General features: G+C 66.8%; 1 protein-coding gene across 6 annotated transcripts in view; it reads right to left on the bottom strand.

The window, feature by feature from the left end:
• PACS2 (phosphofurin acidic cluster sorting protein 2) overlaps window positions 1-16,005 on the bottom strand; it is a 54,843-nt gene that overhangs the window by 1,118 nt on the left and 37,720 nt on the right. For 3 of the 6 annotated variants that reach the window (XM_077910862.1, XM_077910863.1, XM_077910866.1), the window contains 17 exons: window positions 15,529-15,588; window positions 12,968-13,125; window positions 11,195-11,285; window positions 10,875-10,949; window positions 10,095-10,237; window positions 9,100-9,232; window positions 8,753-8,857; window positions 8,515-8,621; window positions 7,954-8,108; window positions 7,510-7,620; window positions 7,092-7,200; window positions 6,372-6,404; window positions 3,188-3,230; window positions 1,957-1,999; window positions 1,708-1,843; window positions 770-996; window positions 428-541 (listed from right to left, as the gene is read on the bottom strand). In XM_077910862.1, coding sequence (XP_077766988.1) covers window positions 428-541; window positions 770-996; window positions 1,708-1,843; window positions 1,957-1,999; window positions 3,188-3,230; window positions 6,372-6,404; window positions 7,092-7,200; window positions 7,510-7,620; window positions 7,954-8,108; window positions 8,515-8,621; window positions 8,753-8,857; window positions 9,100-9,232; window positions 10,095-10,237; window positions 10,875-10,949; window positions 11,195-11,285; window positions 12,968-13,125; window positions 15,529-15,588 — 1,843 coding nt within the window. Of the gene's footprint in view, window positions 1-427; window positions 542-769; window positions 997-1,707; window positions 1,844-1,956; window positions 2,000-3,187; window positions 3,231-6,371; window positions 6,405-7,091; window positions 7,201-7,509; window positions 7,621-7,953; window positions 8,109-8,514; window positions 8,622-8,752; window positions 8,858-9,099; window positions 9,233-10,094; window positions 10,238-10,874; window positions 10,950-11,194; window positions 11,286-12,967; window positions 13,126-15,528; window positions 15,589-16,005 lie in introns of those variants that run through there. The other 3 variants (XM_077910865.1, XM_077910864.1, XM_077910867.1) reach the window with 2 other exon arrangements.

Genomic DNA, 16,005 nt, shown 5'->3' with positions numbered 1-16,005 from the left:
GGGTTCGAGTCCCCAAATCAGGGTCCCTGCAGGGAGCCTGCTTCTCCCTCTGCCTGTGTCTCTGCCTCTCTCCCCTTGTGTCTCCCATGAATAAATAAATAAAATCTTTAAAAAAAAAAAAAAAAAAGAATGAGAAAGACTCAGAAATCATTTCTCAAAAATTAAAAAGCTGTCCCTCTGGTATGAGCGCTTTATCCACACAGGTTCGGAGCTTCGACTACGTATGTGCATTTTGTAGCAGAGCAAAAGTGTTCCCAGACGGGAATTCTGAAAAGCACTCCAGCTTCCTCTGGTTTCCTTTTGTACTTTAGACAGAAGCACCGGGGACTGGGGTCAGGGACCCAGCTCCCCACGGCCCCCCGCTGAAGGAAGCACATCTAGACAGGTGACCTCCCAGGAGTCCCGGGAGCCCCCCCGAGGTGCTCACCCCTCAGCATGTTCTGCTGGTGCTTGGCTGTGCAGATGAGGCGGCTGATGCCCTCGATGCACTGGCTCTTGGACTCCACGTCCTTGTCCTTGGTTTTCTTGGGCAGAAACATCACTGGGAAGGAAAGGGCTGCAGGGCTCAGCCACGGCCCTCGCAGCCCTGCCGTCCTGAGCCCCCCCCCCCACCGTGACCACGGCCGCCAGCCCTCCCGCCGACCCAGGCGGCCTCTGCTCACTGCCCGTGGCCACGGTCAGGAGCGGCGCCCTGACCCGTGGTGACCTCGGGGCCTGTGTGGCCGCCCTTCCCGTTACCCCGACAGCCAGCCCACCACCCCCACCTCACCCTTCTTGTTCTTCTCCTTCGTGACCACGGTCATGGACATGGTGGGCGTGGCCGCGGCCTCGCCACTGCTGGGCAGCCTGCTGACCTGGAGAGACCGGAAGGTGCACTTGAGCGTGTTTTTGGTGGCAGGCAGGTCCTTCTTCTCCACCTCTCTCTTCCTGTCTGCAGGCGGCGCTGCCGTCCAGTAATCCACCTGCAGCCCCATCAGCTCAGCGCCGACGCCCTGGCTGCGAAAGCAGAGGGGGCCTCACTCCTCTGTCCTCGCTCGGGGGCTGGCACGGCGGGAGAAGGTGCCAGCTGGCGCCCGTGCTGCTCAACGCCGGGGAACCGCCTGCGGCAGCTGACCAGCACACGGGAGCCCCGGCCTCCGGGGACAGCCCAGTCTGTGCCTGTGGGTGGGCACGGTCGCGATGCTGAGATCCCCCAGGAGCGCCCGGGACTGCCCCCCGCCTGCTCCCTCAAGCCACCCCTTGGAGCCTGGCGGGCCAAGGTCAACCAGCCCCGTCTGAGGTGTGGTCCCCACGGGACTCGGGGGCAGCCCCATGAGCCCGCGCCCTGCCGACCACCCCACCTCCGGCTCCTGCCGCTTCCCCCTACACCCCATCTGCGTGCAGAGCACCCCCCAGCTTTACTCCTGTGTGGTTTCGTCCCTAGTGCCACCAGGGCCGGGGGGCCGAGGGGGCCACACCAGGCCAGGACCTGGCCCTCTCCCAAGTCTCCCAAGCCAGCAGGGCCCATGCCACCCCCACCCAGGGGGCACCTCGTCCCAGCAAGCCCGTGTCTTCCCCAAGGCCGTTCTGAGCCCCCTCCGGCCAGGCTCTGGGCTTGCTGGTGTCGGGGAGGTGCGGCCGGCGGCCGTGAACTCTCCGCGTCCTCTAACCCGGGGCCCTGCTGCGTCAGGAGGGGGTGGGCCACCTGCCTTGCGCGGCCACCTTTACCTGGGGGAGGACAGGCCCCCGCTCACTGACGGGGAGGAAGGCGGGGTGGGTGAGGCCTCCTTGGCCGCGGGAGACGTGGACGGTGGGGTGGACGAGAGCATGCTGGAGCCCGAGGGGGCCGCGTCGTCAGAGTCACCTTTGGGAGGGAGTTGAGCAGGGCTGAGCTCCGCAGGCCTCTGTCCGCAGAGCAGCCCAGGGGGCTGGGGAGGCGTTGCCAGGGCCCCCCAAGGGCAGGGAGAACCGGGTTACCTGACGTGGCTGAGGACGGTTCCACTATTCCAACCTTCACCACCTGGAAGGCAACGGGACGCTGGCTGGCAGTGTGGCCCTGGCCAGCGCTGCCCCCAAGTGCTGGGGCCCCACAGGCCGGGCGCGGTCCTCCCGCCGTGGGCCACCTGGCTCGCCCCACCCTCCCAGGGAGCTCGGGACGCTGCAGCACCGTCCCAGTTCTTCCTGTCGTCGGAGCGGAGCTGAACCCCCAACCGTGGGGGTCCGTGCCACAGGACCTTCCCGCTGCCGTGGCCGCGCGGGTGACCCTGTGGAGCTGCGGCACCCTCCCTGGTCATCCTGCACACCCGGGCCGGGGTGCAAGGCCCACACTCCAGCCCTCAACAAACCATGAGCCCGTGGCTGGCCTGGCCCAGATGTCGGTGGGGTCAGGGCACTGGTGTGAGGGACCCCTGCCCAGTGAGGTGCCTGCTGCTCCAGACCCCACGGGGGCTGACCTGCATGGGGACTAGGTGAAACTAAGGCTAATTAAGTGATTGTCAGCCTCAGTCACGTGACAGGGTTTGGGGCCTCTGCATCCAATGGGGCAGGACCCTCCTGTCGTTACAGAAGATTCCCCAAGACGGGCTGCCCCGGGCTACCTGGTTCCCAGGAGGGCCACTAGCTGCCCTGACGCCTGGCCAGGGTAAACGGCCGCGTGGACGTCCTGCTCTGCCAGCTGGCCCCCTCTGCCAGACTGCCCACGGCTCCGCAGCAGGTGCCGCGGCTGGAGGCCCCGCAGGGAGGGACCCGGCTGTGAACACCTGCGGCCGTGGAGCCGCTGCTGATCCCGGCAGTGGGAGACACGCAAACCTCCCGAATTACAAAGCCCACTCCCTGCTGAGCAGGCTGGCGGGGTGGAGGGGGTGCGGAGCTCCTCGGGACAGAAGCAGCCCTCTGTGACCTGTCCTGGGACCCTGCTGGCCCAGGTGCCCGCCCACAGCCGAGTGCCCACAGTCTGACTCGGGCCGTGTGCCCAGGATGAGCTGAGCATGGAGCACCGAGCCCTCGCCTGCAGGGGAGCAGAGCTGGGGGCAGTGACGTCCTCGGGCCCAGCCCTCAACGCGGGAAGGAAACAACGAGCTTTCAGATGGGGGAGATTTAAGGAGTCTTCAGCTCACACTGGTGAAGGAGCTTCTAGAACACATCAAGTTGATGCAAAACCAGGCAGTATGAGACAGTTTGGCAGGAGCCCCACCCAGGAAGTACTCACCCCTACGAACGGGATGAACTTTTGAGAGGATTCTTCGTCAGGGCTGAGAACAAGAGACACACAGTTACCTCTCCCCGCCCGAGGCAGGCAGCACCAGGGCCCGCTCCGCCCCTGCCAGGCCCACGCCCGTCCCTGCAGTGCCTGGCCCAGGCCTCTGACCCCCTCGGTCAGCTCTCAGCCCTGCAGGAGCCCAGCTTCTTGGGGGGATCTGCTTCTCCATCCCAGGCGCCTGATGTCTGGGCCCGACTGCCCTTCTGCTAACTCTGCAAGCCCATGCTTCTGCTCAGCCCCAAGACGACAGCTTGCCGCGTGTGCTCCAGGACCCCCCAGGGGACAGTCTGGCCTTCCTCCACCAACTGGGAGCGGCCAAAAGCCAGGGTGTAGAGGCTTTCTCCCAGTCTAGGTAAAGTCCGTGCAACTAGACAGGGTGGGCAATTCCCGGGGCTCTGGCCTCAGGGATGGGGTGCACACTCCGCGCTCAGACACAGTGCCCTCCCAGAGCAGCCTGGCGCGGAGACCGAGGCTTTGGGGCCGTGCCTCTGTAGGAGGCTGGGCTGCAGTGCAGGTTCTGTCTGGACTTGGCGCCGCACATCTTCGGGCAGGGCCCCGGCCTCCCCGGGGCCACTGGTCACCACCCATCCTCGGGCAGAGGGCCGTCAGGGAGCGGGGGACGTGGCAGCAGCGGTCCAGGCCAGGGCCAGTCCTGCAGCTCACCTCTGCAGCTGGCTGTACAATGACTGGTCTCTACCTCGGGGCCCAGGCTGTGGCCTGTGTGGCTCCCCCGGGGTGGGGTGGGCCTGGGCACCACAGTGTCTCCGGGCCCTGGGAAAATCCCCAGGGCAGGGCCAGTCCTGGGCCTCCTGTGACCTCAGAGTATGGAGGAGGCACCTCCATCCTCCCAGCTCTGCTTCTTCTGTCTCACGCCCCCAAACATCAGAGCTCAGCGTCGGAGAGCAAATCTTCCGCAGGTGGCTATGCACCGGCTGTGCTGTGCCCACGTGCTGGCTGGAACGGTCCCCCGGGCACAGGCCCTTCGGGGAGAAGCCTCAGCAGCAACCCCGGCCCTGCCCTTGTGGGCACGGAGGCCGGCACCTGGCCAGCGCCGCCCATGAAGTGTGTGCAGAGGCCAGCCCGGAACGCACACCCAGCCCAAGGCTGGTCCCAGCGGGAGGTGCTGCCCTTGCCCCGCGGCACCACCCATGGCCTCTCCTCGGCACCGCCCATCACACCTCCAAAGACCTGGAGAGCGTCTTTGGATAAAAAAACCTACAGATCTGGGCTGTCCCACTGAACGGGGCCACATCCCCAGGCTCTGACCTGAGGGGAACAGAGTTTATCCACAGATAGCACAGAATTCGAACCCTGTGCCCGGGCCGGCTTTCGCATGCAAGGTCCTCATGGGGTCCCCAGCCCAGCGCACGGGAGGCTCCAAGCCCGGGGGTCCCGGGACCCTCCCATGAGCAGCACGCAGAGAGACAGACGAAGGCCTGGAGGGCCGCCAGGATGCGCCATCACACAGGGACGTTGCTGGACTCTGAGAAGCCAAGCTGAGCCTCTGAGCCATGCAGACAGCATTCAGCACTCGACACGCGCCCAGCGTGACAGGGGTGACACCGGCTCGCCACTGAGACCCCCCCACCTGCCCCCGGGACGCAGAGGGAACACGCGTGTTCTGGGCGAGACAGAGGCCGGCACTCCTAGGCTCCAATGCGTGGCTCCGAGGGGGCCCTGGGTCTGGCTCAGGAGACCACGTGGGGGCAGGGACACTGGGAGCGTGGAGCTGAGCGGCACCGGGGGCGTCGTGCCCCGAGGCTGCTGTTGGGTTGTACACAGCAGGTGGGTCTGAGGTCCCGCCGGGAGCTGGGTGCTCCACGGGGGCAGGAGGCCGTGGGGCCCCGAGGGCCATGTCCACTGCCCACCCTGTCCCGGGTCTCCTGACCCCTCTGTTTTCTGTCACATCAAAGGCTACCCGCTGACCTCCTGGTCCTGGGCTCTAGGGTGGCCAGCATGCTGGGCGTCCATGGGGCTCCACCCAGCGTGTCCGGAGCCCCCACTGCAGGTGCCGGTGTCACCACTGTGACGCAGAGGCAGGGCCAGGGCCCCCTGAAGCCCGGGCCTGAGGCCGAGGAGCCAGCCATGGGAGAGACGAGAGGCCGTGGCCAGGCAGCGAAGCAGGCTGCGGGCTTCTGCAGGTCCCGGGCAGCTCGAGCAGTGGGCGGGCACACCTCGGCTGGTCTTTCTCTAGCTCACAGAGGCTTGTTTAGCAGGACAACAGAGAACTCAGACCCTCCCGCCCGCCCTGTCTGTCCCAGGGTCCAGCAAGAAGGCTGCCCGGGGCCCAGGGACCCTGCCCTGGATGCACTCCCCTGGACGGAGAAGCCCAAGAGCCAGGGTGCCCAGTGGGCAGGACCCAGGACGGGAAAGGGGACCCCGACTGAAGGGGCAGCTCTGGGGGCGCCCCGGACTGTGGCTCCCAACACCCAGGCTTTCAGGGGTAAAGCTGCCCTGGGGGTGAAAAGCCCTTCACTGCACGTGGGGGTCTTAGCGGTCTGGCCGGGCGTCCAGTTGAGCTGCAAAGCCGGGAAACCCTCTGTGCCGCTCTGTCCTCTCCGCAGCCCTGGGCGCGAGGCCCGGAGCCAGGCTGTGAGTGTGTGCCATCCGGCGGGCTCCCCACCCTTCTGCCTACACACCCCCACACGTAGGACCAGCACCCACGCTGTCCTTCTAGGGCGCTTAGCCCGTGAATCGGTCAGCAAATACCACGAGCCGAGACAAAGGCCCACACGCGGCCAGGGTGGCATCGGTGGTCAGAGGCGCGTGGGGGGACCCCAAGCGCCTGCTTCTGCTGTAAGAGGTGGTGGTGCCCAGGGCTTTGGAAACACAGGCACTCACGGAGAGGCTAACGTGGGCACCTGTTCACCTCAACCTCTGGACTGGCACGGACGGAGGACCGCCTGCCCGCTCTGACGTCCAGGCCACGGCGCTTTGCGCTCCTTCCACCTGGGTCGGGGGCGGGGAGCAAAGTCCTGGCTGGGGCGGGGGGGACCTGCCTGACGGGCGCCGCCCCTGCTGAGCCCACGAGAGGCAGGCGGCCGGGAGAGTGATGCACCCCACCTGCCCGCACTGCTAAACAGCCCTAAAGACCAGCCTGGGGACAGGGGCGCAGACCCACGGACAGCGGTACCTGAGGGTAAAGTCAAAATGAAAGTTCTTTTTCCTTTTCAGAAAGCCACCAAAAGAGAAAACACAGACATGTTACTAAGCGCTGAGGAGCAGGACGCAGCTCCAGGCGTGGGATCGGCCGCCACAGCCCTCGCTCCGGACAGCCTGGCGCGGGGAGCTGGGGCTTCAACCGCACTCCGTCTCCCACCCCGGGACAGCCTCGGAGCGTGCCGCGGGCGGGGACCGAGACGCGTGGCCTTGTCTGACCTGCTGCAGAGCTGGCCTGTCCCCCCTCGGCCACCCGCCCCCCTGCGCCGGCCTGGCAGCCAGACCTCTGCCCGGCCTTGGCTGTCCTGCCCGCGGCGGGGCGCGAGCTTGTCCCCGGGCCGGGAAGCCCAGGTGTTGAAGGAGCCGGGGCCTGCGCTTGCGTGAGCAGGTCACCGCGAGGACGGGGCCGTGTGACAGCTGTTCTTTTGACCTTTATTACGGGGAATCCCGACATACGAGATAGAGGAAACCTGACCAGCTCCTTCTAATTCCTCTTCTGCTAATTCACGAGCACCTGGGGCTGCCGGGCCTGCTCAGGGCGTTCCCCCAGCCCAGCTTGGGCTCCGTCCCCCGGCCAGCCAGGTCTGTCCCTGATGCCGTCCTGAGCCGCTGCCGTGTTGCCTGTGTCTGTGCCACGGAGCTGGGGCCCCCTCCGTCCCCCACGCCCTGCCCTGCCCAGCGCCCGGGAAGGTACCTCTTCTGCTTGTAGGTCAGCATGGCCTCTGCGATGGGCAGCTGGTGGGCACAGTTGGCGCCTGCGATGTACTGTGTGATCCTCGACACGATGTCCGGCGTGTCCTGCACTGCAGGAGAAGGCCGGGCAGGGTCCGTGGGGTGCACACGCTGCCCCCAGGCCACCCAGTACCCAGCCCGGGAGCAGCGGCAGTGCTGGGGGCCCCATGCCCTCTATCCTCAGGGGGTCCCGGGCACAAGCAGCAAGGCTTCTCCAAATCCCTGGGAGCCCTCGCCTGGGCCCACTGGCCAGCCGGCTCCGAGGCCCATGGTGGCCCGAGGGGAGCACCCGGCTGAGGCCCTGCTTCTCCTCGGGGAGGCGTGGCGGCACGGATGCCAGGGTAGCCCCACCCGGCCGGCCGGCCGTCCTCAGGCCTCACCGGCACTCTGGGCCTCCAGCTTGTTGAACAGGTCTCTCCAGGCCAGGTCTTGGAAAAAGTTGTTGTAGCGGTAGTCCACGGAGCCCAGGTACCTGGCCACGGGGTGGGAGCCTGCGAGCCGAGGGAGGCGCGTCAGGCGGCAGGCTCGCCCTGCGCCCCCTCCAAGCCCCTCCCCGCTCCTGGTGGACGGGGGCGCCTCGGGGCCCAGGTGCGTCCTGCAGGCCACAGTCGGTGCCTGGGGGCCGGTGAGCCCCCCGGGACTCCGCACTTCCGAGAGATGGCCGTTTACCAATTTCATAATAGAACCAATCGCGTAAGCCAACGAACGAAGGGTCGTGTCCCACGGGGCTGGGGAACACACAGCCACCCCGCTGTTCCCGACAGCGGCATCGAGGCAGCCTGACAACGGAGCGCAGGCTGGCGTGTCCTGTCCGAGCCCCTCACCCAGCGGGATGATGAGGAAGCGCATGTAGCCCAGCCAGTCGGGGGTCTTGTGGGACAGCTGTTCCACGAAGAGCCGCAGGACGGCGCTGAGGTAATGCTGAGCTCCCGCCACGGCGATCTTCACGGGGGTCGGGGGCTGGGAGTTGCAGTTGCAGCTGTCCAAGGGCGGACAGAGAGGGACAGGTGCGTCAGGGAGCCGTCCTTGCTGCCAGGACCCCCCGCCGGCCCGAGCAGGCCCTGCGGCCATGGGCACTGTGCCGGGACGAGGCGAGCGCTGTGCCCCCAGCGCCACACTCGGGCAGCAGCTGCTGCAGCCGCTCACGACCCCAAGAGGGCCGCCAACGCCCGGGTCCTCCACCCCAGACAGCGGGAGCCCTGGGAGGGCGCCGGGCCTCACCCAGCAAGGCCCCCTCGCTGCAGAAGTCCCGCCACCGCCCAGATCTGGACAGAAGACCTGCTGTGGGGAGCCTGTGGGCGGGCACATCGGGGCCCCCGGGACAGAGCCGCAGGCAAGGCCGGGGTGTAGGGGCCCTGACAGATGCCATGGGCCGCTGGACTCACTATCTCTGTATCCTCGAGACGATGGTGCTGAAGGCCGCCTGGACGTCAGCTGCGGAGCACGTGCACACCACGGGGAGCGTGTGCCTCTGCAGAACTTCCGACAGGAACTGCGAGCGAGGGCGCAGCAGCCTCAGGGCTCCACCCAGCCCCCGCGGCCCGGCGCTCCCCGCTCTCCCCAGCCAGTGCGGAGGATGCCCGCCACCTCCCCGCTGCGGGGGGACACCTGGCCCCTGCCCACCTGCCCCTGCCAGTCGGAGGTGTTGACGAGAATGATGTTTTCAGGGAGCTGGTCATCAGAGATGAGGATGTGGTTCAGCTGGTCGTACACGGTCTTCCTGGGGATCTGCAGACACAGGGCCCATCCACCCTGGAGGGGGGCCTGCCGCAGCCCCTCACCCGCCCCGCCGACCCCCCGCACCCCAGCGGCCGCCCGGGAGTGCTGGCTCGGGAACTCGGCTTTGCGTCAGGCAGAGGTCACTGGGCTGAAGGCCGAGGGGCCGTCCCAGCCACGAGGCGCCGGGCCCAGCACCGGGCTGGTCCTGGGCCACCGCGGCCTCCGCCCACACGCTCTCCGGGGGCGCGCACCTGCAGCTGGCTCCTCGTGTCCGGGCAGCGCTCATTGTCCAGACTGTTGGCCCGCTCGTTCTGCGGCCGCGCCGGCTGCCGCTCCTTCAGGGACGTGCTCCGGCCGCGGCGGCCAGCCTGCTTCCCCTCGGACCTGTGAGGCGCAGGACAGGCTGGGACAGCCCCTCGGGCTCCCTGCTCCCCACACGCGGTGGTGGGGCAGGTGGCAGGCAGCGTGGGCACCTCTGGGGGGCCGAGGGCTGAGCTGGGTGATGCCCACCCTCGGCGCACGCGCATATGGCACGCACGTGTGGCACGTGACGGCCGGCTGCTGGAACCACAGCCCCAGAGGGAGGGCGCGCAGCCGCAGCAGCTCCACTGTCCCTCCGGGGCCCGGGTCCCCTGCAGAAGCCTGACAGGGCTCGGGCAGGAACGGACGTCCTGGCTGCAGTGGCAGCACGTGGCCCATTGTGGCAGGGAGGGGTGGCCCGCATGGCGGCACAAGGCTGCCTGGGAGTGCGGCCAGGTGCCCAAAGGAGGTGAAGAAGAGCTGGCCAGGGAGCACATCCCGGGAGGGGCTCAGGTGACCCCAGACCGAGCGAGACGCAGTGGGGCGGGACAGAGACCCTGCGGATGTCCTCCCTGGGAGGCTGCCTGGGTCACTGCAACTCAGACCCCCACCTCTTGGATGAGCGCATGGGGGGCAGGGGCCTGACCCCACAGAGCCCGTGTCGGACCCAGCGCCACCGCCTGGGCCCTGCTGCGCTCGACCACACTGGTCCCCGGAGCCACCCCGTGGGCTCAGCGAACGGCGTCAGGTCCAGGAACGTGTGGGATGACAGCAGGGGCCACACCTCGGCCCTAGAAGGCCTGCTGGCGTCTGGCTACAAACAGGGGTGGGGGTCCCGGGGGACCTCCGGGGTGAGCCCAGAAATCTTCGAGCTTCTAGGTGTTTCTGCTCAGACGGGGCCATGGCCCCCACACTGGCCGACAGCCTCCCCAGGGCATCCTGTCACCTGGTGGATGGGATGACAAGGGACTCCGTCTTGGTGATCCTCCCACTGGGCGGCAGCTTCTCGGTGAACACGTCCAGAGCGGAGGTCTCCACCTCGGGGCTCTCCTCGGGCTGTGCGGGCTGCTCCCCGGGGGCGGGCGTGCTCTGAGAGGCAGAGAAGGGGACCCGCTGGGGGTGCGCGGCCCTCAGGTCCCTCCCCAGGCCACAGCCCCTGCCCGAGGAGCCCTGGTTTGGGGGTGTTCAGGTGCTGTGGTGCAGTTCAGGTGCAGTTCTGCCACCCGCAGAGCTGTCGGCACCGAGCGGACTCCACCTCCTACCACAGGGCTGCAGGCCTTGCTGCCACGGGAGCCCAGCACCAAACTGCCCCGAATCTCCCCAAAACCTGCCCTGTGGTCCCCACGAGGGCAACAGGAGCCAATCAGTGTTCATAGGGCCAGACAGCAAAGCAGGGGGATGCCCACCATCCTCCCAGAGCTCGGGTGAGCCCAGGGGGGGCCCTGACCTTCCCTCAGGGTGGGGGTGAGCCCAGGGAGGCCCTGACCATCCCCCGGGGTGGGGGTGAGCCCAGGGAGGCCCTGACTGTCCCCCGGGGTGAGGGTGAGCCTAGGGGGACCCTGACTGTCCCCTCGGGGTCAGGGTGAACCTTGGTGGGGCCCTCATTGTGGTTCTTGCTCAGATCCTGGGATGTGTGAGCTAAGGACCCACACGTCAAGGCCTGTCCCCCAAGGCACGTGTAAGTGTGCTCTGTGCTTGAACAAATAAAGGTGTCCCTCGTGCTCACGTGGGTCACTGTGTCAGAGACGCTGTCGCTTGGCTGCCTGCCTCCCAGGGCCCGAGTCTTCTCGGGCACGTCGGCCTGTGTGGACAAGGCGGGAATCAGGAGGTGTTCGGTGGTGGGCGGCTGGCTCACCTGGGGCAGGGGATCTGGGCTTGGGGGCAGCCTGGGAAGATGGGTCGGGCTTTCTCAGACCGCGGGCTCAGGGTCAGCCTGTGACAGCTTTGGGCCCGGGTCAGCAGCACCTGAGCGACCCAGAGAGACGGGCAGACCTCCCCTTGCCTGAGGTCCCAGGGGAGGGCGGCTGCGGGGTCTGGTCTGCTCACCGGACTCGGAGGCTCCTTGTGGCTCCGGACGCTGTGGATGCTCCCGATCTCCGTCTGCGAGCTGGAGTGTGACAGCCCCTCGAAGTAGGGCCTGGGTTGGGGACGGAGAGATGTCACTCTCCGGAGCCTCGCCGCACCGAAGGCAGGGCCACAGTGCTTGTGGGAGCCGGCGGCCACGCGGAGCTGGGGGGAGGCAGCCCCGGGGGGCCACGAGCACCGAGCAAAAAGCAGCCCTTCTCAGCTCTCAGCTCCAGCCCACTGGAGAGGACCCGCATCCTGAAAGCCACCTGCTCCTGGCCCTCGCCCTGCACAGGGCAGCGGCAGCACAGGGTGGCAGCTCCACCCAGAGGTCCTGCAGGAGGACATGTGGTCGGGGACCCTCGGGACCCAAGGCCAGCTCCGGGAACACGGGAGCACACTCAACAGGGCAACAGGGGCACATCGGCCGGACACAGTGAACCCAGGCCAGCCTGGCCGGATGCCCCGTCCCCAGTAGACAATGGGCAGAGGTGGAGGGACGGAGCCTCACAGAGAGGGTGGGCAGGGCTCGTGCGGTCTGACAAGGCCACTCAGGGACGTGTGAGGGCAGAAGGACCACGGCCTGAGACGGCCACGCTCACCCGCAGGGCTGTGGGCACCAGCTGGCCAGGAGCCTGCTCTGCAGGTGCGGCCAGCAGCAAGGGCCACACGTGGGAGGTGGCCTGCGACAGCCGTTCGGGGGAAGGCGGCTGGACGGCCTCGCTGGCCCTGCCGGTGGCCGACAGCTAGAGCACAGCCCCCGGACACCACCCACTGTCCACCATGGCGGCGGCCCCAACCACCGGTGCGGGTCAGGCTGGAGGCTCAGCAACCACAGAAAGCCCACCTCCCGCGTGTACGTCCGTCTCGCTGACTTATGTCAAAAAGTTAAAGGGCGCCTGGGTCGCCCAGTGGGTGAAGAATCTGCCTGCAGCTCAGGTCACGATCCCGGGGTCCTGGGACGGAGCCCCATGGGCATCTCGCTCCGCGGGGAGTCGGCTTCTTCCCCTCGCTCTGCCCCTCCCCCTACTTGTGAGTGCGCACTCTCTCTCTCTCTCAAATAAATAACATCTTTTAAAAAAACACATAAAAAACAGAACTAGAACACCAAGGATCTTCTGGACTCCAAATGGCCCCCACTTGGAAACCATAGGTGGGCCAAGCGTCCCCCCACCCCACAGGGGCTCCCCCAAAACTGGGGCCTCCCGCTCGTCCTGGGCTGGGGTCACATGTGCTCCTGCGCTCTCCTGCCGCGGCCAGGCTGACACCCTGCTCCTCAGGGACGGGTGCCAGCACTGCACGCACGCTCCTCCCTGTGTGCGACAGGGATGCCCTGCGGTTCCCAGCACCCCGTCTTCCCGGGAAGACCCGGACCACCGTCCCTGGCCGGAGCTCTCGCCCCTCCATCTCGGACAGCACGGCCTCTTGCAGGGACGACCCCGATGCCTCCTAACTGGTCTCCTGTCATCATGCTCCCAGTGGATTCCAGAGACATCTTTCCAGAATGCAGGTGTGACCCTGTCACTTTGCTACATCTCTCCCTCTACAAACACCGCGGACCTGGGCAGCCTGCTAGGATGCGTGCCTCCCTGCCCTCCCTGAGCCAGAGCCCATGTCCCCACAGCAGGCTCCGCTGTGACCCCATGTCCCCAAGTGCACACTCCGCTGTGGCCCCCTGCAATGCGTCAAATGGCCAAGGGCTTGCCTGCTGGGGCCTGGGGCCGGGTGGCAGACGGAGGCGGCAGGTGTGCTCACCTGAGCTTTGGCTTGGGGGTGCTGAGGACACTGTCATCGTCCTCCAAGTCAGGGCCACTGTCGCTGGGGTTCTCCATGTCCAGCGTGTCATACAAAAGGTCCAGATCCTCCTCTGCCTCCGGGACATGCTCTGCAGGGTCCTGCTCTGAATCCAGGACCTACAGTGAGGTCAGACGTGTGAGGACTGCCCTGGTGGGGTCCCCCTGGCAGGACAGACGGGAGGGGCACACGGAGCCCCCAAGCACCCTCTGTCCAGCACGTGCCACCAGCCCAGTTCTGCTAGACGCTGGGGTGACCTTGGGGACCTCTGGTCACCGGGCACTGGGCACGGCACGGCCATCCTTCCCCTCATGACTTGTGCTTCAACAGAGAAACGCACAGTAGCAGTGCAGGGCAGTGAGCGCCACCTGGGACAGGCCACCACTGCCACCACGACTCGAAATGCCTCCCTCTGCAGGGCGTCCCCAGCCCTCTCGCTGTCCCCTCCCAACCACTGCACCGCCTTCCGCCCCCCTGCGCTGGCCGCCTCCAGAACATCACAGAAAGGGAGTCACACAGCGGGCAGCCCTCTGTGAAGGGCTCCTCCCACCGCGACGTGCGGTCTGCCCCGGCACCGTCCTCGCACAGCCCGCCCGGCTGCCCTGAACGTGGCCCAGGCCTTGCCCCTGCCTGGACGGGGGATTTGGGCCGTGGACGAAGCTCCTGTGCCCGTTTGTCCCTGAGTCTTGGAGCGACACCTTGGACCTTGCCCAGGACTGCTGTAACTGCTGGGCGGGCGCAGTTCACGCTGCGAGGAGCGGCCAGGCCGGCCTCCAAGTTTTCTCCGGCCAGCAGCACGAGCTCTGACCGGCCCCCCCATCGGCGCCCTCCTGCCCTGTGGGGTCACGGCTACCCTTCTGGGTCTCGTGAGCTTGCCCGTATCTTCTCAGGGTCTTGGGGCCATCCAGGCTTTTTCAGAGAAAATGTCTAGTGAGAGCCTTTGACCAACCGCTGAGCGGGACGACTGATTTCTCATCGGGGTCGTCTCTCTACGGGGTTGGGAGCGTGCCTCCCGCCGTGTGGGCGCTGGTCCCTCACCAGGAGCCACAAGCACAAACACCTTCTGCCCGACGGTCACTTCCTCTTCCCGGCCAGGGTTCAGAGCACGGAAGTTTCTACGTTTTCATGTTCCCGGCTCACTGGTTCTCGCTCGGGCCACCTGTGCTTCCGGTGTCTGATTGAAGCCACACGATTGGGCCGCATCACCCTCCTGAGACTCCATAAGGTAAGCGCTTACGCTGGGGCTTCGATCCACTTGGAGCTGATTCTGGTACATGGGGCGAGGCAGGGGCCCGCCTGCACCCTGTGGCGTGTGAGGTCTGGCTGTGCCGTCACCGTTCGCCGGAGAGCCTCCCCTCCCCCGGTGGACGGTGCTGACGTCCCTGCTGGTGACTGGCCACGTAGAGGGGTTTCGTCCTGCCCTACGGTCTTACTAACTGGACGTCCTCGAGAGTGCTTGAACTGGGGAGCGGCGGTCTTTCTACTTCGTTCTTTTTCAAGACTGTTGCGTTTCCTGCGGGTCCCCTGCTTTTCTATGCGAGCTTGAGGACTGGCTGGTGTGCAGGAGGCAGCTGGGGATCTGCCGGGCCCACGGAACAACCTGCAGACCGAGCTGGGGAAACCGAGGCTCAGACGGGCCTGACGGTGGCGCGGGCGTCTGAGGAGGGCAGCCCACCTGCTGCTGCTCCCGAGAGACAGCCCCGTGCCCGAGGGCATCAGTGTGAGGACGAGTGGCCGCCACAACCGCATGCGGCGGGGACACTCGGACGCTTACACGCCGCCTCTCCCGGGGGGGGCAGAACCCGCACAGTATTCTCCTCTGCCCGTGTTCGAAGGAAACCAAGGCATTTTTCTTCAGGTTATAAAAGGTCTGCAGGGCAGCCCGGGTGGCTCGGGGTTTAGCGCCGCCTTCAGCCAGGGCGTCATCCTGGGGACTCGGGATCGAGTCCTGCGTCGGGCTCCCTGCAGGGAGCCTGCTTCTCCCTCTGCCTGTGTCTCTGCCTCTCTCTCTCTATCTCTCTGTGTCTCTCATGAATAAATAAGTAAAATCTTAAAAAAAATAAATAAATAAAAAATAAAATAAAAAGTCTACAGACCCATCAAAGCAAATCGGGAGGGGAGACAACAGCTCAGGGCAGGAGCCCCCGACACAGGTGCCGACGGCGGAGGCCGTGCGTGGGGCGATGGGCACGCAGAGGCGCCTGTCTGCCAGGAGCCAAACGCGGCCCTACGGTGCCATCGACCGAGAACCCACATGAAACACGGAACTTGTGGTCACACCGCCGAACGACATCCAGCCTCCCTCCCGGTCTCTTGGCGGGGTCGTGATTTGAGAGACATGCAGGTGGCTCCGCTCAGCCCACGGGGCACCTGGGGACGGCCACCACCCGCCTGCTCTGGCAGACAAGGACAATGGGGCCCGGGGCCACGGCGGAGCGGCAGAGCCAGGACGCCGCCCAGATGCCACCACAGCCCGGGCTCAGGGTCGCCGCGGGCCTGGGGGTCCAGGCGGGGTCACTCACCTCGTCGGACACTTTGAACCTCCGCAGCAACGCCACGACCTTCTGCTTGAAGTTTTGTTGCTGGAGACAAGCAGGACAGAATCAGAACCCCAGGGGGGCGGCTTCCCCAGGAGGTCGCGGCGGCGGGCGGGGGGGGGGGGCACGGCGTCGGGGCGCACGTGAGCCCAGCTCTCGGCAGCCGGCAGCGCTGACCTCAACCGGTGCTGGGCTTGGGGACAGGCCCAGGGCGGAGCACAGTCCCAGAGCCAGCCAAGGGGACTCGGGGGGCGGCCGGCCCTTCCTGAGGCACCCCTCACCCCAGCGGGACTCCGGGTGGGCAGGGGGTGGGCGGGGGCGGCAAGGGCTCCGCAGAGGGCCCGAGCTCCGTCCACGCCCCGTGCCGCCCGGGCCTCCGAGGCTGAGCTCTGACCCCTGAGGGAGGCAGCTGCCCTCAGCCACCCTCAGCAGGGTGTGTGTGTCCATGAGACCCCACGGGAG

Source organism: Canis aureus, chromosome 9 (assembly GCF_053574225.1).
Source record: "Canis aureus isolate CA01 chromosome 9, VMU_Caureus_v.1.0, whole genome shotgun sequence".
NCBI classification, from domain to species: Eukaryota; Metazoa; Chordata; class Mammalia; order Carnivora; family Canidae; genus Canis; species Canis aureus.
Note: the sequence above shows the minus strand (reverse complement) of the source record. Positions and strands in the feature narration are given on the sequence as shown.